At 47.6% G+C, this 20,727-nt stretch overlaps 1 protein-coding gene across 4 annotated transcripts in view; it reads left to right on the top strand.

Moving 5' to 3' along the window:
- The window catches only part of nav2a (neuron navigator 2a), a 106,497-nt gene that overhangs the window by 79,809 nt on the left and 5,961 nt on the right, over positions 1–20,727 (top strand). For all 4 annotated transcript variants that reach the window (XM_027281562.1, XM_027281563.1, XM_027281564.1 and 1 more), the window contains 19 exons: positions 3–132; positions 1,962–2,280; positions 2,364–3,087; positions 4,082–4,301; positions 5,897–6,174; positions 6,960–7,025; positions 7,638–7,682; positions 8,197–8,357; positions 9,042–9,224; positions 11,865–11,917; positions 14,039–14,062; positions 14,470–14,544; positions 16,793–16,876; positions 16,966–17,089; positions 17,364–17,548; positions 19,880–20,052; positions 20,147–20,300; positions 20,380–20,566; positions 20,647–20,727. The exon at positions 20,647–20,727 is cut by the window's right edge and continues 20 nt beyond it. In XM_027281562.1, coding sequence (XP_027137363.1) covers positions 3–132; positions 1,962–2,280; positions 2,364–3,087; positions 4,082–4,301; positions 5,897–6,174; positions 6,960–7,025; positions 7,638–7,682; positions 8,197–8,357; positions 9,042–9,224; positions 11,865–11,917; positions 14,039–14,062; positions 14,470–14,544; positions 16,793–16,876; positions 16,966–17,089; positions 17,364–17,548; positions 19,880–20,052; positions 20,147–20,300; positions 20,380–20,566; positions 20,647–20,727 — 3,266 coding nt within the window. The remainder of the gene's footprint in view (positions 1–2; positions 133–1,961; positions 2,281–2,363; positions 3,088–4,081; positions 4,302–5,896; positions 6,175–6,959; positions 7,026–7,637; positions 7,683–8,196; positions 8,358–9,041; positions 9,225–11,864; positions 11,918–14,038; positions 14,063–14,469; positions 14,545–16,792; positions 16,877–16,965; positions 17,090–17,363; positions 17,549–19,879; positions 20,053–20,146; positions 20,301–20,379; positions 20,567–20,646) is intronic.

Raw genomic sequence — 20,727 nt, 5'->3', positions numbered from 1 at the left:
AGCTGGGATGACAGCAGCTCCGTGAGCAGCGGCATCAGCGACAACATCGACACAGATGACATCAACACCAGCTCGTCCATCTCGTCCTACGCCAACACGCCCGCCGCGCAGCGCAAGGCCCTCAGCACGCAGGTAAGACGCCGCGCAGATGTACATATCTCAGATTATTTTATTGTTTTTTTGGATCTGGTTCCAAGTGAAATCTCCATTTTCTATTGGGAAAGCATGAACACCAAATATATATATATTATATATACCTGACCTGAGTTTTAGTCCTTTTAATATCATTGTTTCATCTCTGAAAAGACTTAAAATAGATCAAATTTGAAAGATTGGAAAGTATTTAGCTGTAGTTGAGTCAGTTGTCCAGGTTTTTCTCTCCTCCATCTGCAAACAGTCATGACAGCTGAAGATTTCAGGGAGGTTATTACTCCATATATATTTAGAAGAGGCTAAACGCGATGACGCTTTTTTGTTTTATTACTGTTTTGTGATTTATTGTGCCAAGTTGAATATTTGCTATCAGCACGTCACAGTCTGCAGCTCGTTTCCTCCAGCAAATAATCACTCAAACATGTTGCCCGACGAGCATCGGTGGATTTATTCAGGGCATGTGTGTTAACGTGGGGCCCTCGTTATCGTGTTCAGGAGAGGAGATATTGCATGTCAGCAAGTTTTCTGCTATTTTTTTGTTGTTGGTCACCTAGCAACAATGATGTCACGACGCACAGCGATGTGACGTGTACTTCCCATGTCAGAAATACGACCACGAGTTGCATTTGAAAGCGGTGCAAGTCGTCCGGGGCGACAGTTAGTGTTATTTCACTCTGTGAATCAACTCAAATGTATAAATGTTACAAATGTTAAGCAGCCTGACTTCATATGGCCGTTCTGAAATGTAAACTTGGCATAAACTGATGCAAACATTATTCATTTCCCTAAAGCCACTGTGTCCCAGCATTCCTCTGCATTCAGAGAAGAATGTGAGAGCGAGTCTGAGTGGCACAGCTGTGAACTCACACAAAGCTGAAGCCGATGTTGACACTGGCCTCAGACCATTAAACACTGATTAAGAGCCACTGCGGGTCCAGGAAAGTGATCGGGGAGACGATAATGTTGTCAGCTGACTCACGTGTGCATCACGCCCCTCGCATTGTGGCTGACGTGGAGGTCAAAACAAAGGAGGCTTTCTCTCGGCACGGCAGCCTGACACAGCGCAGGTTGAATAAGTCCGCCTCATCTGTCCTCTGGTGATAACACACATGGGCTTTTCTAATACTGCGCAGAGCAGCTGCAGAATTAAAAAGCATCCATCATCCTTTAAACAGCAGTGAAATAAAGGTTATGGTGAACTCATCATACTTTAACTAGAAATTGGTATTTTTGTGATTTATCCCACTGTGTTAAATATGAACAGCTGTGCACGTGTTTGTTCTAATAACATAACTAGTCAGCAACTTTGCTCACAGCCAAACATCAAGCGAGGCTAAAAGTCAGTCCTTTTCTCTTCTTAGCTTCCTCTGTCAACGTCCTCTTCAGTCTTTTTGCCTCTGCCATTATGTCCGTAGAGGCTACTGAGCCCGGTTACTTGCCCAGCTCCTGTTCTGGCACGACACCAGATCCGTTCCTCGGTGCCCTGGGTCTTAAAAACCTCCTTTTCCTGGTGGTACAAAACGCTAACACTCCCTCAGTGCTCTGAACCGAGCTAACATGAGCTAACAGCAGCTACAGCTGTCAGCAGTTTACTTCACTGTCCATCATAAACTCTGTAAATCACAGAGAGTTGAGGCAGGTGATGCTGCTGAGGATTACACAGCATGATCGCTGTGGTCATAAAATGCTTTTTAGAGCCACTTGGCAACGTCTCATAAAAGACGCTTTCTTTAGCAGTAATAAAACTGACATACTGTGTGTGTGTGTGTGTGTGTGTGTGTGTGTGTGTGTGTGTGTTTCGATCCCAGCCTGTGACGGATGCAGAGAAGCATTCGGCCTCCACAGCGGTGCACCAGGCCTGGTCAGGAGACGAGGTGAAGAGGGCAGACGGTGGGTCAGACAGCGGGGTCAGGATGGAGCCGGGCTCCAAGTGGAGCCGCCGGAACCCCTCCGACATGTCTGATGAGTCCGACAAGGGCGGCTCGGGGAGGAAGACCACCTCTGTGTCCCACACGGGGTCATGGAGGAGAGGCATGACTGCTCAGGTTGGGGTGACGTCCCCCCGGACTAAAAGCACCAGTAGCACTGGCTCCACGGGATCCGTCGGGCTCAAGACCCACAGTTCAGGTGAGTAAATACATAAAGATACTTCATTTTAAAAGTACTTAGCCGCCACATACCTCTCTCATGCCTCGTCCTGTGTCCCGCAGGTAAAACAGATGATGTCAAGGTGTCAGAAAAGGGTCGTCTCTCACCTCGCGCCAACGGCCTTCACCGCTCGCCCTCAGACGCAGGGCGCAGCAGCGGCGACGAGGCCAAGAAGCAGTCGATCTCCACCAGCCGCACGGCGACCACAAACGCCCTCACGCACACCGTTTCAGACCCCCACTCCCAAACGCATACGCTCACCTCGCGCACCCCTACCAGCACCTTCGGCTTCAAGAAGCAGGGCCCCGGGATGGTGACCATGGTTACCGCCAGCGGTGCCACCATCACGAGTGGCTCAGCAACGCTGGGGAAGATGCCAAAATCTGGGGCGCGCTCTCTGGCGGGAGGCTTGAAGTCAGGCGGGCAGGATGGCGGGTCAGTGTTGGGTCACCATGACGACGGCTTCCTCCCCATGAGCGCCCGCTCCACGCTGCAGTACCGCAGCCTGCCGAGACCCAGCCGCTCGGGGGCGGCGGCCCGCAACGGAAACCGCTCCTCCACCAGCAGCATCGAGGCCGCCGTGCTCTCCGTGACGTCCCACGGGAAAAACTCGATGAGCATCACCAAGGCCAACGGCGCGGCAGGGATGATGGCCAATCAGACGGACCGGGAGAAGGGCGTCTCCGAGATCGACAACCTCAGGAGCGGAGTCGCGATGCAGGGCGGAGGAGCGGCGACTGTTCCTCTGACGGGAAGGCAGCAGGTTTCCTCACCCACACTGCGCAGGTGAGCGCACGGACACACACACACACACACACACACACACACACACACATACAGAGCATCATTTGTGTTGTCAGTAGACCTGCAGACGCTCTGACTGCTAACTGATGAGACATACTGAGTGTTGCCTTCTTGTATGGGCTTGATTTACCCACATACAGCACACACACACACACACAGAAGACCATTTTAAAAGACAGTAATCATGCAGCCACAGTAAATGATAAACAGTGGTGAGTAAGGATCACACGTGTGGGCTTGTTTCACACACACACACACACACACACACTCGGCGAGGTTAAATCAGGCCATTGTGAAAGGCAGGCCTTGAGCTGGGCCTGATCAGCTGCCAAGCCTCAGCCTTGGCGGTGCAGGCGGGGGGTTGTTGGAGGGTGGAGGGTGGAGGGTGTGGTGCGAGGGGGGTAATGGGAGCCGAGTCTTACCTCAGCGCTCTGCCCTCATTAATGTGAGGGGAGTGATAACTCTTCAAAGAAGCTGCCATTATCGCCCACCGCGGCTCCAGTCATCGCTGCCTGCCATTTAACTCTAACCCAGGATTAGCAGAGGAGCAGGAGAGAGTTCTGTGTGTGTGTGTGTGTGTGTGTGTGTGTGTGTGTGTGTGTGTGTGTGTGTGTGTGTGTGTGTGTGTGTGTGTGTGTTTGTCTTGACTCAGATCTGAGCGCTGACTCTACCTTTCCTGGCTGCAGGCCTTCCACTGTTGATGCTGGTGTTTTCGTGGACGGCAGACTCCACCTGCTTCCACACTTTTATGAATATTTTCATGAAATTTGCCGCTGATGTTCAAACTCCCTGGAGAATGAATCTTAATGATTGGTACCGACCAGCATCAGGTTTAAATTTCCATTCATGCATTAAAAAGGCGACCTTGAGTAACCTGCAGAGAGAGTTGTTTAGAAGCAACGTGAAATAATAAAGTGTTATGAGGACTTGGACTGTAACTGTGTTTGTATCTTTCTCTGTCTTCCCCCCCCTACAGGTTGTTTGGCGGGAAGCCCAGCAAACAGGCTCCCGTCACCACGGCTGAAAACATGAAGAACTCCACTGTTATCTCCAACCCCCATGCCACCATGAACCACGTGGCCACGGTGCTGGAGTCCCCCGACGGAGGGCTGGGAGCCATGGACAGCGAGACCAGCAGCCCCCTGTTTGGAGGCAGAGTGCACGGGACGGGCATGGGGACGCTGGGCAGCGAGCCGGTGAGCGGGAATACATAAAAAAAAATAACGGAGACGGTCGAGTTTGATGTGGAAAATCATCCACGAGCTGCAGGATCATTGGCTGTGAGGGACAGTTTGATGTGATGAAGCTTTAGCACAGAAACGGAGAAAGATGTTTGGGTTTATTTTTGTGTTTTTACATGCATAACTCTCCGAATGATGTTTCCTTTAAAGTCTGAAGAAGTCTTGTGTATTGTTAGAACCGTGTCGCAGGAGCAGCCACTTATTCATTCGTCACGCTGCTATTTTTAACCGCACACTCTCTCACTGCCCACCACCCTTCACTTACCATGAAAAGAGGGAAAACTATTTTGTTTTTTGTTGTTTCTGAATTGGAGTTATTTCGAGCCGCGCTATTGTCGGCCCGTCGGTCGGTCCAGACTGGGATATCTCACCAACTGTTGGAGGGATTGTTGTGAAACTCTTTGTCCTCTGCAGAAAGAAATGAGATAACTGAAGTGAATCAAGACTGTGAGAATGTGAAAGGGGCTTGATGGAGCTTCACAGAGCGACTTTGAGCTCATCGTTTAGCCGCTTTGTTTTGGTTCACTCTGACTAATCTCACTGTTGTCTTTGGCTCCAGCGGGCAGCTTTAAAAACCCACTGTACACTACCTGCACACCAGACTGCAGACCAGCGACTAGCTGGTGAACACAGTGGAGCTTTTAGCAGCTAAAGAGTTGGTAGAGACCAAAAACAGAGCTAAAAGAGAGCCAACGTTGGACTTCTTCATGGATTCATAAGCTGAAAACCAAAAAGCGATGTCAGTCGCTTGATTCTGCTGCCTCCAAGTGGCCAAAAAAAGTTATTGCATGTATAACATTTCATGTAGTGCCATCATCACAATGCTGGCAGTCCGTCCTCTTCCGCTACGTAGCCAAAAATGACGACCAATGAGGGCGAGAATCAAAATCAAATCAAATCAAATCAATTTTATTTGTTTAGCCCAAAGTCACAAAATACATTTTGCCTCAGAGGGCTTTACAATCTGTACAGGGAGTGACACCCTCTGTCCTTAGACCCTCGGTAGAAGCGTCCTGCCATTCAGTGCACCATCCGGGTACTCCTTGAAAAATGATCGAATTGATTCGTGCTACTGTTCGTGGTCACCTGTCAATCCAGAAGTTTGGGCTTAAGAAAGATAATAAATGATTACGTACCTTTGAACTCGCAGTGAAGGTGTTTATGAGCTCATCCAGACTTTGGCAGGGACACAATGATTTTGTTCTCACCTGACTAATGCCACAGACCTGGAACTGTTAAAGAGTTCAGATGGGCAGTGTAGGTGTAGGGAGGTCTGAGCATGCTCAGACACGAGCTCGGCGTCACTCTCTCACATGATTCATCCGATTTTCACAGTCTGGTTCTTAATCATGAAGTGACACATGGGGTATTGTTTTTAAGCGGTAAGCAGAGGTTCAAAAGTTGAACCTGCTTTCTTTTCTTATCTGCAACTAATGATGAAATGATGGAAAATTTATCATAATTTCCTGAAGCTGAGGGAAAGTCTTTAAATTGTTTTTTCTGGCCGATATTCAGTCATGTGATAAGACGTCCTCGCTGTCCCTCCACAGGCCTCCAGTCCTGGCTCGGTCTACTCCTCCACCGGCCCCTCCAACAGCCTGACGTGGGGCACCACCTTCAGCAGCTCCTCCGCCCAGAGCAGGGAGAGCACGCTGGGCGGGCACGGCGGTGCGGGCAGCGTGGGATACCCCTCCGTCAGCAGCATGCACACCAGCAGCGAGTCCATCGACATGAGCCTGGGCAGCGGCGGCGGACACGGGACCCACAGGGAGGACACCCTGTCCGCTCTGGGCCGCGCCGGCAGCGTCAAGACCGGCATGTCTGAGAGGTGAGGGTGCAGAAAATGACAAATTCTTTCTCCTGTTGTTCAGTGTAGCTTCTTGTCTTCATCAGTGCGGTATATGAGGTTGGTTATGTACAATCTGTTTCCATGCGATGAGTTCATAAAATCTGATTTTTACAGGTTAAGTCAACAGATTCTAAAAAGAAGCTTCACAGTAAAGTTCTTTATAATACTTTGAAAGGTGTCATACTGAGTACTTTTACTTCTCATACTTACATTTAAAGTAAAGTACATTTTTGAACGCAGGAGTTTTTCTTTCAGTTTTTGATATTGATACTCTCACATGAGTAAAAGATCTAAATATTTCTTCCACGGCTGACCGTGTAAATCTCGTCCAGTTCTGACATTTTATTTATTTTGACGGATCCAGAGTGGAGATGATGCACAAAGCCTCCGTCGCGGTGAGATGTTGCTTCTCGTTTACGGTCCCGTCTGCGCTCGAGCAAAGAGAGAAAGAAAAAAAACAATCCCGAGGCGTCCTCGCGTCGATCCTGCAGTAATTGTGGTCATTGTAGCGGATTCCATCCTGACAGGTTGACTGTGTAATGTGACAGGAATGTCTCAGAGGAAACTTAATAGCATCTGGAGTCGAAGCTTTGAGGGCTATGACATCACCCTCCTCCCTCCCTCGCTGAGTTTCCTCATTAACTTCACTGGTGAAGAATCTCGCAGTTGACTTCTGTTCTGAAGGCAATTTTCTTTATCCTCTAAAAAAAACTTTCTCTCTCTGTGTGTGTCTGTTGTGCGTTTTCCTTCCTGTCTTCCATCAGTCCCCTCTCCTCCCCCTCCGCTAGCCCTATATTCAGCCGAAACACGCTACCTCGGAAGCAGGACAGGTAAATGCACCTGTGTGCAGTGCTCCTATTAAAGCACCGCCTGCTGCCACACAGAGGGCGTCACAGAGGAGCGCAGAGACGAGCTCCCGTTGTGTTTCTTGTTAGTTTGTGTGGACGTGTGTCGCTCTGTGTGGTAGCTTGTGGTTATTTTTAGCTCCGTATGAATGGAGTGCAGTGTAAACGTGAGGTCGTCTGTGTGGATGTTGGCAGCTTCAGTGTTTTTGTTTAGTGGTCTGTTATGTTTACATGCTGCCACCTTGTGGTAGAGTTTATATGTGCAGATTTAGCCAGCAGCATTGATTTTTTACACTGCAAAAAATCTCAATCTGAAGGAATGTTTTAGTGTTTTTTAACCTTAAAGTTGCAATTTCAGCCTGAGAAATGAAACTTTTCCTACAATCTACTGTCATGTCTGTTAGTTCCAGTGTTGTTTATTGGTTTATTTTGCTCCTGTAACAAGTTAAGATAGAGATTTTGCAGTGTGTACTAGTGTCGATAAATATCTCTGCAGTTTGAAAATAGTCCTAGCTAGTCTTTGAGAGATGTAGCCACATGTTTCCTTGCCTCCTTGCCTCCTTTGCTTGCCTCCTCTGAAGTGTTTCTCTCCCACAGCGGGCCACACTGTGGTAGAAACACTCTGCCTAAGAAGGGACTCAGGTACTGACATCCACTTCCCAGCTGGGACACGCTGAGCTTTTTATGCACCCTGGTTCACCAAATTGTCTTCTGTCTCTTCATTCGCTCTTGGCGGGGCCTGTGATCACGCTTTTTTTAAAAACTGCTTCTGTTTTGTTTGTTTGGCATTTGGCACATGTGTTGTCGTGTTGTGCTTCTGTGGAGGAGCATGTCACTTTGTCGTCGGTCAGATGTCGTCGTTGGTTTTATGGGGGTGAAATTTTCTTTGGCTTCTTTTCTGCTTTTTTTTTTTCCCACACCAGTTTCTGTTGCTCACGCCTGAGAATCAATCTGTGTTCACGCTGTAATGTCTGATTCATTCAGTGTTCGATCCCGGGCTACTAATTTGGCTGCTTTAAGGGGGGTAAAAAGAAATCCAACCTCACTGATTCTAAAAAGTCAAAAAGAAAATCTGAATCCAGATCAGCTTGTCCTGTGAAAGCCCAACGTTCTGTGTCCTCGCCTCCACTTTAACCTCTTCTTTGGTTTCCTGCAGGTACGGGCCGTCCCCACAGCTGCGAAGCCACGAGGAGGCCCGTGATTGGCTGCGCTCCCACTCCACCAGCGGGCTGCAGGACTCGGCCAGTAACTCCCCGTTCTCCCCCGGCTCCAGCCTCACTTCCCCCTCCGGCACTCGCTTCAACTTCGGACAGCTCGGTACGCCCCGACACACCGACGAAACCTTCACAGACCACCTTTCTATTATTTCTGTATTTCTATATTTTATAAATATTTAATATGATATTCAGTGCATAGGAACAACCACTAAATGTTCTAATAACTGTGAGATGTTTGTGTAAGATGAGCAGATTATATCCGCTGATATTTTAAGGAACTTTTTAGACAATTTTCCCTAAACATTTTGAATAATACTTTAATTACCTACTTTTCTTCTCCCTGGACGTTGTTCTATCAGCTCTTTTCTACTTTTCTAATGCAGAACGAGGCTGTTTAGCAGCTTGTGTACGTATCTTCAGCCCTTATCCTGAAATGTTGAGTCATTTTCTTACAACCCTTAAAATTAAGAAGGCTTCACGATGCTCCGGTGAAGCTTTGGCGACCCCTAGGTTGGAAACCGGAAGTTTAGACCAACTCAAGCTGATGAGACAAGTTCTCAACTCAGTGCATGAACTCATACTTTATTGCCATTAAGTTCAATGGACAGAAAATAGATTGATTTGAGAAAATGTCAAACATTATCAGCCTCTTAAAAATGAGATGTTGCTGTTTTCTGTCATTTTAAACTGAACACAGACACATTTCACAAATCCAAACAACGTAATTCACATATCAATAAAAGAAAAAACTTGACTTCTATTATTTCATACATCATTTCCGCAGCATCCAGTCCGACCTCAGCAGCTCAGATCAACCTCGCCGGCATGCGCAACAACAGCCTGACCAATCAGGACGCCCCCTTTGACCCTTGCAGCGACAACCGACTGAGAAACTCGTGCATGTCGCTCGACGAGAAGACTCGCACCATGAGCAGGTCGGGCTCCTTCAGGGACGGCTTCGAGGAAGGTAAGAGGGCAGAGGAGAAGGATGAAGGAATACTCTGTGACTCTGCGTGAGTCCTCGACATGTTTTCTTCAGATGTTTGGTGAAATCTGTAATTAGGTGTAATCCTGCATGCCTCCATCTCTCTATAACGCTGAAGCCTCCTCCTTCCTTATTCCGCATGCCCGTGCCAAAAGAATTATTATTCCATTTGTTTGGAGAACATTAGGACGGATTACAACTGCTCTCTCAGAAAAGCCCTCTATCCCCATAGAAATCCATAATCAGCTTTGGTGCGGCTTTGTTTTTTCATAAGCTTGTTTATTGGGAAAAGTACCCAGCAGCGCTTTTCCCACCAGCAGGCAGACTCCCCGCTCAGGCGAGGTCGCTCGGCTGGAGTCGGCTCAATCCTCTGGGGCCATTGAAACACAGCGCTTTGATTCAGAGCAGCAAACTAAAGTCTGGGAGTTTGGTAGACACTTTGTGTTGGAAATGCTTGTGTTACAATGCAGTCTTAACGAGGAAAGCGTTTGAAAACGGTTTCTATCTCAGCCTGTGTCATCTTTTCTTTCTGTAAAGGTTGTCGGAAGGCGTTCTGGGAAATGTAGTCAATCAGTAACCGAAGTGAAACTTTTTACTGAGGATCATTTGAGAGTGTAACGAGATCCAGAGCGAACAAATACAAAATAAAGGTCAAACTCACTGACACCAAGACTCTGCTTTTGTAAACGTTTGCCTCGGGGGAATCAGCTGTGAGCTCCTTCAAGAAACCCGGTGACCCGGCTAGTTTCCTTCACCAGATGACATAATTCCATACTTCACCGAGTGGTGCATCTTGCCTTTATTAGGATAACTCTAAACCTAACCACTTAGCTCCATGCCTAACCCTAACCGCAGAGTCTCTGCCTTTGGACCTTGGATATTCCTCATGCTCAGGGCTTCTCAGTAGCTGTATCTTAACCCGGACCATTCAGGCTCCATGCCTAACCCTAACCGCCTCGTCCTGGTCTGCATACCTGCTTTTGTGCGTAGGATATCCTTGAACATAACACCTTCCCAGACTGTTATCCTAACCTTCCACTCTGGCTTCTTTAGACAAGAAGCCAGAGCGTGCCCAGGTGGGGTTATTTGGTTGATTGCCATTGGCTCTCTACACCAAACTGTGTGAGTCATCGGACAGCACAGGGGAAGTCAAAGTGATACTCAAAAAACCTGTAAACATCCATAAAGCACCAACTTTTTAAACTCCTGATCGGCTTTTTTACAGTGTTAAATGTTGAAGTTTGCAGCGTTTGTCTCGTCGTGTGTGTCAGGGTTCATTTTGTTGTGCACAGGGAGTCAGCTGTCAATCATCTGCCGTGCAACCTACTTTAAAAGTCTTAAGCAAACACCCGTTGAGCTTTTCCCGGTATTGTGAGGCTGTTACACAAACGCGCAGGTAGCACACACCTTAACGTGCACATGCACAATTACACAAAATGATTATTACCGCGCCCCCCCAGTAGCAGATCTGCCCACTGGTTTTCCCAGCTCCGTGAGTCTACCTTCCCTTTCAGCAGAGGAGATAATTACAGGGATCACAGTGAGAGGCGTGAGAGAGACTTGATGACACACAAGAATCCTGCAACATAACTTTCTCCCTCTTTGTGTGTGTGTGTGTGTTACATCGAGGTGTGCAGGCGAGCGAGGACGTGCGGTTTGTGTGTACATGTGTATGTTGCCGAGGTGTCGAGTTACCCGACCGTTGTTAGATTGACAGGACAAAAGTCACATCATCCGCCCAACACTTTGTCCCATGTGAGAGCAACACCGTGACATACTGTCACTTCATCCCCCCTCCATCGCCCTCACCTTTATGTACGCTCACCTTCTCATTGTGTCGGTAGAAACCATTTTCTCCAGCGATCATCCAGCTTTCTGCTTCAGAGCGACAGCTGGAGTCCGTATGGATTATTCTTTACATCTAGAAATGAAACAGGATGGAGCCTCGTGTGTTTTATCCTCATTTTGTCTCATTGCTCTGGGTGGGAATTAGTGAAATACTCTCATGATTATAATGACGTATGGAGGACACAGAACATATAAAATCAAATCAAAGAAACAGTGATTGTTCTCCGCTCACACACATGAAGAATTAAAAGTAATACGTCATACGAGATGGAACAAGGGAAGACTTCACATTAAAAGATCTTTTCACTTGCACAAACTGATTGATTTGATCTGAACCAGATGGCAATGAATCCTGAATCCTCCTTTTCATGTGGCTCCCAGCCGTCTAGACCAGATTCCGATAAAACTGAGTCTTCTATGAACCGATGTCTGTTCCCCCTGCGAGGTGAAGCGAGTGAATCCGCCGGGATCAGCCCGACCTCGCCGTGTGGTTGGTGACATCACGCTGCTGATCCTTTCTGATCTGCTCCCGGGCGGTGAAACAGTGCTGCGCGTTGTGCGCCAACCTCTGATGTGTGATTAGTGGCTGAGTCATTAGTTGCGCCACAGCCTGACTGCAACGTGTAGGAGTTTTATCTTTATGATTATGTTCAGGTGGAGCATGGGCAGGGCTGGAGCAGGGTGGGTGGTTTGTATGGGGAAGAGTGTGTGGGGTCTGTTATGTGTCGAGATGTGCTTTTTAATCCCTGCTTTGATTTGTTTTTGTCTCTTCAGTTCATGGATCCTCTCTGTCTCTGGTCTCCAGCACGTCTTCCATTTACTCCACGGTAAGCACACAAAACATCAGGCTGGTTGGTGCTGGATTTTCTGTCTTTAATCTTTGTGTGAACGACTCCTTCGATACAGTTTAGAAGTGATTTGTTTAGTTTTTTGCTCACACAGGTCGAGAGCGTTGTTTCTCAGAGCCGCCTGGTGTAACCACGACGTTTTAGGTTTATTTCCCTCCTTCTCTTCATGTTTCCCGTCTCCTTCTTTTTATTAAACTGTGTAATATTGGCAGAATAAATACTTTACACACTGGACCTTTAAAATACAGATATAAGTGTGTCTGGCTAGTTTAATCTTACACCCAGTTTTCACACATGTAGTGAAGGTCTCAGCTCTATCAGTCGACCCTGAGCATGCAACATCTCATTTTGGAAGATATTTGCAGAACAACAACTCTTCTTCAGCTCATGGAGCTGCACAACAAACAAGAGCAGCCAGTTTATCATTTTGTCGTTGGATTTGTGAAATATGGAGAATTGCCAAATACGCTGTTGCACATTTAGCCTCTAATCCATCCTGATATCTGACTCAAACAGCCTGTGAGAAAAAGGCCTGGCTGTAAAAACTTTGGACAGCCCACACGTGCCCAATCAGAGACTAGTCTTCACAGCGTAGCTCCTCCTCCTCCTCCCCTCTGTGGGCTGGTTTACTCACCTGGGCAGGTGTAGCAGAGAAACTCTCACACACTTTGGATCATAACTCGGCACTGCGTGGTGCTTTGAGCCTGCTTGGAGACTCACGGGTTTGAAATCAGAAGGTGGTGGGGGAAGAGAGAGCGGAGGCAAAATGATGGCGACTCTATCCATGACGGGCGCCGTCACATCCTGGCAACAAACGGTAGGGAGGAGGAGGAGGAGGAGGAGGAGGAGGAGGAGGAGGAAGGTTAGAGTGCAGGAGAACTTCAGCTTTTTATCGTTAACTAGAGCTGTAAGTCAAACCTATCACTGAACATATGACCATGAACATTGATCGACTGTGTGTGTGTGTGTGTGTGTGTGTGAGATTGACAGCTCTGTTTTGGGTGTGTAGACCATGTGTGGACAGATGCCACTTTGTAAACCATCCGCTCACGCCACAGAAACAGAAACACATGCGCTGCTTAACCCCAGCACATGCACGGACACATCGAGGCCGTCCAAACCTGTTTTCAGTGCTCGGTGGTTGAGAGGTGGAACCGCGTGAAAAATAATTTATTATGAGCTGTCACAACACAAGCACGACGTTCAGGCCTCCAACAGGGCCTCAGAAATACAGAAAGATTTGTGGATTTTAATTAAATGAAAGCAGCGATATCAGCAGGAACACTTTATTATTTATGGTAATATTAGAGGTGTGCACTTATATATCATTGGATGCATTCATCATGGGATAGATTTGTTAATTTAGAAGTCAGTGCATAAGTTCATAGTGGAAAATAAAATAAAAAATATGTGTATGTAGTCATAAAACCTCCTGGGAGTTTTTTTCTGCTCATAAAAGCACCAAAAACATCAAAACTTTTGATGATGTTTAATTAAATAAATGGCTCCGAGAAAAATAATCTTCAAGTCTGTTTATTTTCACACGATAACATCCTCTCTCCTATGAATCTGATGAAGCCTCGTCGAGTTTTAGATATAAACAAGCCGATTTTAAACGTGTAAATTTCATCCGACCGCTCAGTCCAAAACCGTCTCCGGTCAGGTCCGGTGAAACATTTCCAGATGTATCTTGTTTACATGTAAATGTGGGTGTTGCATGTTTCACTGTTGTGATGGAACGGCAGCAGCAGGGTGTGTTGTGTTCGTGAGAGCGTTTGTTTAGCCTGCTCTCACTCTGTCGTACCATTGTTCCGTGTGCAGCCTATTGACACAATAGTCTCACACACACACACACACACAGATACCTCGGTGAAAATGCCTTCAGGAGGATATCTCTGCTTTCCAGACATATTACACCAGACGATCTCCTCCACAGTTTATATAGCTCGTCTCCGTGGAGCTAATAAATCAAACAGGAGTGAGAACATGTGCGCTGTGACCTCCGGCGGCTTGAACCGCTCTTCATTTCCATCAAAGCATGTCACGATTCAGTCAGCACGTCCTCTAATGATTTTCTTCTTCTGATGTTTGTTTTCGCAGAACGAGGAGAAGTCTCAGTCGGAGGTAAGCGCCCGCCCGCCCACACCACTTGTATCCTGTGTTTTCTCAAGCTCTTTAATTTTCTGTGTGTGCACACCGGCTGGACTTGTTGGAACACGGGGGGGGGCGTTTTCACACTTGTGTCTAGTTACACATGTAACTGTATTGTGAGTGACCCTGTAACAGGCTGTTGTTCCCCTCTGAACACCTGCATGTGCTCTTTTATGCATCTACGTCTTAACCCGAACATATCAGAGCTTCAATCTGGGAGCCTCCCTCATTTGTTGATACACTTTTCTTTTATTATATGTCTGGATGCATGCGTGCATGTGTGTGTGTGTGCATCTGTGTGTGTGTGTGCGTGTGTTTTGGGAGCAGGTATGCATGCTTTTGTCTCGGCGCTTTTTGATGTCCTCTTTTTACGTCCTCAGATCCGCAAGCTGCGCAGGGAGCTGGACGCCTCCCAGGAAAAGGTTTCCGCCCTGACGACACAGCTGAGTGCCAATGTAAGAACAAACACACACACACGGATTTATCTGGACACGTGTACCGTCTCCTTCCTGTGTTTTATTGTGGCGAGAATATTATTGAGGCATGCGTTACATACCGAATAAATGAAAGGGTGCAGGCGGTTTGGGGCTTCACAGAAGCGACGCGCACGTTTGTTTTTATGACACGTTACACTGTTCAGAGTCAGAAGATGAACTCCCACCGATCTGTGATAGAAACTTTATTAGTTTATGTGTGAAAAAACTTGTTTTATTAAGGTTAAATATGAAAGAATGTCAGATATTCCACTGAGTATTCAAAATATTCAACCAAGTCGTGCCAATCCACAAGATTCTGCCGGTTTCCCGCTGTTCCGGTATTTGTTCGACATCCTCCTGAGTCCTCCCTTCACCGCTACCAGTGTTTGAGTCAAGTGCCCTTGTTTCTTCTGGTGAGGACGGCTCCTGACGCTCTCAGGCTCGACCCACACTCAGTGAGATCCAGCGGCGTAGCTGTTACTTGCATGAAAGTGACCGAGCCTCAAATCTGCATCCACAGGTTGTCAGCTGGTCCACGTTGCTCTGGTTGCGAGCAACACTGCCGTTCTTCGAGTTTCCTCATGTTGCAAAATGCTGAAAGCTGCAAATAATATCACTAAAATAGTTTTTTTCAATCGACAGGTTTAATATAATTATGATCTGTTGGAAGTGTCTTAAAATATGTTGTTTTGTCAAAAGACAGACAGACAGACGGTGAATCTGGCTCTCTCAAGCACGCAAACATTTCCCAAGTACACTTCATGATACTCATCAGATAGCGAACAGACAGTCCCCACAGAGCTCTTTAACTCCGGGAAGGTGTAATTTTACATCTGGCAGAAGCATCAGAAAATCTATTGAAGCGTCTCCAGACACGATCCCGCTCTGCCCTCCTTCTGCACCGTGTTGCACAAGTCTCACCACGCTCTGGTTGTAATCTGCCGTCTGAGTCAGTGCACGCCGGCGTTTCAGCCGTGGACGGATTGGAGATCTGGAAGGAAGGAAGGCGAGGGAGGTGTTAGATTACAGCGAGAGTCAAGTCTCAGCACACTCTGTCTCTGCGGGGACTGTCCCAGATGTGGACTCGAGATTTTTACCTCGGTACACAAAGGCGTGGTGCGAGTGTCGACAGGAAAAACACAGACAGACAACAGAGGAGGTGGTGGTGGTCGGGGGAGGGGCTTTGTTTAAATATTTGATGGATTATGAATTACCTCAACACGCCCTGAAGCCCCCCGAGGCCGAGAATCTAAGAACGTCTTCTGCTCGAAAAGTCACGATTTGAATCAGACGTCAGTCAACACTTTACTCAGCTCTCACACACACACACACACACACACACACACACACACACACACACACACTGCTGCAGGCATCTGCAGATCATTTGTGTCTGTAAAGCCTAACGCAGCGTGGTGATGGATGACCGTGCTCATTCATCTGGAGCGTTTAAAGCTGAAAACTCAGCACACTCAAAACAAAGAACCTTCAGACCTTTTAGGCTCATGGGTTGCGTGTTTCACCTGGGGCAGCTCAGTTTATAAAAACCCCGCTTGGGGAACCGGAAGGTGGCAAGGCACCAAACTGAACTCCCAGGGCAGCCACCTCGTCCAGACAGAAATATCCGTCAGATTGAGTCAGAGCACAGAACGCGGTTTTTGAAGATGACTTGGTGGTGTCATCAGGACTCAGTGGATGGTTCTAGCTCCAAGGACTGTTTTTGGTAAAAGATGAGGTCACGGTTTGGCTTGGAGCGTTTGCAGTGTGGGAACAGCTGACCCACGGGGTGCATCATCATTCATCACAGGGCGTTCTTATTTGGATTTGGTTGTGTTTTCATGACACCGCTGAGCTCATGTTTTAGTTTCAGCTCTGAGGCTGAAGCAGACCAGGGTTTCTCAGTTGAAGGTCTTCATCCTCTTGTAGTCTTAAATTAACTCTCGTTCGATCATTAGATGTCCGGTTCGCTCTCTGTAGCACAGGAAAGGCGTCCACCAGCCGGTGGAGGAACCACTGAGATGAGCTCGATTCCTCTCAGCATGGATAGATCTCGAGATGTTAGAATGAGGTTTTGCCTTCACCCATGTCAGTGTCAGTGTTTGCAAGTTGCAGGTGACCTTTACCTGAAGTGTGGTGGACAGATCTTTGTCGGACAGCTGACTGGAGATCAGCGACAGCCGTCAGTGTTTTGCTGCTTTCTCTAACGACCTGCTTGTTCCTCCCGCAGGCTCACCTGGTCGCTGCATTCGAACAGAGTCTGGGTAACATGACCATCAGGCTGAAGAGTCTCACCTTGACGGCAGAGCAGAAGGTAAAAACAGCCGAGCTGTACTCTGACCGATGCTGCACATTCAGGGTCGCTGCAGGTTTGATCCTCACATCATCGTCGTCTCTTTGCAGGACTCTGAGCTGAATGAACTGAGGAAGACCATCGAGCTGCTGAAGAAGCAGAACGCTGTCGCTCAGGCTGCCATCAACGGAGTCATCAACACACCTGAACTCACGCCTAAAGGCGACAGGACAGGTACAGACACACTGCAAACAGAACTTTGAGTTTTTCCACTCTCAGATCTGTGAGAAAAGCCCATATAGTACAAAAATCATCCACCGGTTTTATTGATAAACGGACATTTTGACGTGACAAGAATCTTTTATCGATAAGTTGTTGTAGTCGTGAGCTTCAGACGTCGTGTTGGACACTTCATTCTTCTTGTCAGGAGAGAAAAAACTCTTAAAGCTGCAAAACTAACTCCAAATGTGTGAGAAACTCTGACATTTCCCCGCCTGTCTCTCCTCAGCTGGCAGTAACGGCAGTCAGCAACAGCAGCAGCAGCAGCATCAGAACCAGCAGCCGGACCTCCGCATCAGGAGGCAGCACTCCTCCGACAGCGTCAGCAGCATCACCAGCGCGACCAGCCACTCCAGCGTGGGCTCCAACATGGACGCCGACGCCAAGAACAAGAAGAAGAACAAGAAGAACTGGGTAAGACGCCAATCTGAGCGCGCGACGGCGGTTTGTCGTCCTCGTCTTTGTCTCTTTGTTCATTTTTATGTGTGTGTCTGTGTCACATGTTTCGGTTTCTCCCCTTCAGGCGTCTTTCACTGGGGAGAAGGTGAATACACTTTGGGACTTTCATAGAGAAAAGTAAAGATTGATCTGGTGCTCGTCTCTCGGCTTACAAACGACCAGATCTCTGCTTGCAGATTAGTTTCTAGAGTCGGCTCATTAGGAGTTTTACTAGTGATCATGCAACAAAACATCTTCCTCACTTCCACTCACAACTTTTTTTTTTTTCCTTTTTGCTGTCGGAAGACGTTGTTGTGCGGCGGCAGACAAGTTGGAGACGATGACGTACGCCGCTTCTTATCCTCCGTGTCGCCCTGTAGCCGTCTGTGGTTGTCGGTGTCTGATCCTGAGTTTTAGGAGCAGCTGCTTTGTTGTAGAGTTTCCTGCTTTAGGTCGCTGTGATAATAAACACCCCTCCTGTGTGTGGATGTGCTTCCAGCTGTCAGTCAGTGGGGATGAGACCCCACAGGAGGCTCCTGTGCATGCAGGTGCATAGGGGCTGTGTGTGGATCATGACCCCCCTGTTTCACGGTGGTTGCGTGTAGCAGTAGTGCATTAGCTCTCAGCTGCCTGCAGGTCAGATGAAACCAGCTTTAATCCCGTCGGGGCCTCTAGTTTTTAATCTGTCCCTCCATGACGCATTATCACACCCATGTGAACATGTGCTGTTTTGTCTCCTTGTCTTCCTTTGCTTCGCTTCATGTGGCAGGTCTACGAGGTAAGAGTGGTAACACCGTGTGAAACCAAAGAAGCGGCCTAACCCGTGCACTTTTTCTAGGTCACTAACCTCTGTCCTCTCCTTTCCTCTGCTGCCACCTTAGTGCCTGTCCTCTCCTTTCCAACACTGCTTCTCCCAGAAAAACTGCTCCTATGACAGACGGGCCAGCTCTTAAAATGGAGAAATCCACCTGAAAATACTTTTGACACCGTCAGAAAGAGGCTGGTAGTGATGTAACTCGTAACACCAAACAACAACCAAGATTCTTGAACTGAAGTAGAAGCCAAAGATGTCGAAAGCTGAAAACTGCAGAGTCATGAACTGATGATGTAAGAGTGTCGAGTATTCATGGTGGATTTCGCCTTCAAACACAAACCCGTGCTCACATGACACGAGGAAATCAAATTTGATCCGCGTCTCGCCCTGAAAGTCGCTTCGTTAGGCGCGCGTGTAATTAAGTGTAATGGAATATGACGACTCAGCCATAAATTCAACTTTCATGAAGCTGATGATGTTTCACTTTTTGTTGACGCTGTCAGAGAAGCTCGTAAATCTGCTCACAGGAATTATCACACTGAGAGGTCTCACGTGTCAGTGTGGAAACACCTCAGTGGATTTTTTTAAATATATAATTACATAAAAAAGACAAACAGCAGCATGAGTCGCCCTCTGCTTCTGAACTCAAGTGACGTTTGAGGTCCCAGATAATAAAATCAGAAAATAATTCAGCGGAGCTCGTACTAGTTAACGTGATGTAACAATAAGAGCCCGTATCGTTTCATATTTCTCCGGGTTCCTCGTCACACTGAACAAGATTTTTTAAGGATGTTAATTCATTTAACTGTCGTCTCTGCGATTACAGAAGTAATATATGAAATACAGAATCCACATCACTGCAACCTCAATAATAAACACAAGAGTTAAATGACATTATGAGCTTTGTAAAAGTTGAATTTGTGGCAGAGTTGTTGTGTTGGATCACACTGGATACATGAAGTTTGAATGTGGCTCATTATTTTCACAGTTTATAGTATGAAAAAACATGTAAATGATGTTACTGATTATGCATCAGTCAGTTCTTATTTTAGAAAGTCACAGCAGAACAAATTATCTTTTAAATGTTTAATATTCAGTGTGAAACGATTCTCAAAACTCTGAAATTTCTCCTTTTGATTTATTCCTGATTTTCACATTTTCATGGAAAAACTAAAAACAATGAGCCATGAGTAAAATCTAAATCTCACACACACACACACACACACACACACACACACACACACACACACACACACACACACACACTCTCTGTGTTTGTGTTTGGAGCTGGCCTGAAGTCATAAGACGATCGACCCATAATTTCTTTTCTTTTCTTTTCTTCCTCTGACTCACTTGCACTTTTTGACAGCTTCTTCCTCCACTCTCCCCGGCACCTCCTCCTCCTCCTCCTCCTCCTCTTCCTCCTCCTCTGCTGTGTGTCCCTCGTCCACTCACAGCGTCTCTTCGTCTTTCTGTTTTTTTGTTCCCTGCAGCTGCGCAGCTCCTTCAAACAAGCGTTCAGCAAGAAGAAATCTCCCAAGTCGGCCTCGTCTCACTCGGACATCGAGGAGATGACGGACTCGTCGCTGCCGTCCTCGCCCAAACTGCCTCACAACGGCACCGGAGCCTCCAGCCACATGCTCAGGAACACACACTCCAACTCGCTGTACGTAGAACCTCGTCACATCCAGATCAGAGTGCATGAAATCTGCTTTTCATGTCTCTAAACCGCGTCGTCCTGCTTGTGTGCGTTCACCCAGATTGTCTGAGTGTTTGGACAGCGAGGCGGAGACGGTGATGCAGCTGCGCAGCGAGCTCAGGGAGAAGGAGATGAAGCTGACGGACATCCGCCTGGAGGCTCTCAGCTCTGCACATCAGCTGGACCAGCTCCGGGAGGCCATGAACCGCATGCAGGTCTGCGTTTCACGCAACATTTGGCCTGAAGGTGGAGCTCTAGTGTTTTCTTGTGAGCTAACTTTGTGTGGGTCTGCAGGTGGAGATCGAGAAGCTGAAGGCGGAGAACGACCGTCTGAAGGTGGAGAATCAAGGCAGCAGGACGGGCTCCCAGGCCTCCATCTCATCCTCTCCTCCGCCTCACGCACACAGCCAGGCTCAGGGAACCGGACCGGGGATCTCCCAGCACAGCCTCAACCTGACCACCAGCGAGTCCACCAGCCTGGGTAAAGACAGACACAAGCTTCTGCAGTGTGTGTGTGTGTGTGTGTGTGTGTGTGTCTGACTGTGCTCTGCTTCCTGTCAGACATGCTGCTGGACGACACCGGCGGAGAGGGAGGGATGAGGAAGGAGGGCCGGCACGTGAAGATGGTGGTCAGCCTGGACG

The sequence above is a fragment of the Larimichthys crocea genome, chromosome VIII (assembly GCF_000972845.2).
Source record: "Larimichthys crocea isolate SSNF chromosome VIII, L_crocea_2.0, whole genome shotgun sequence".
Lineage (NCBI taxonomy): Eukaryota > Metazoa > Chordata > Actinopteri > Sciaenidae > Larimichthys > Larimichthys crocea.
Note: the sequence above shows the minus strand (reverse complement) of the source record. Positions and strands in the feature narration are given on the sequence as shown.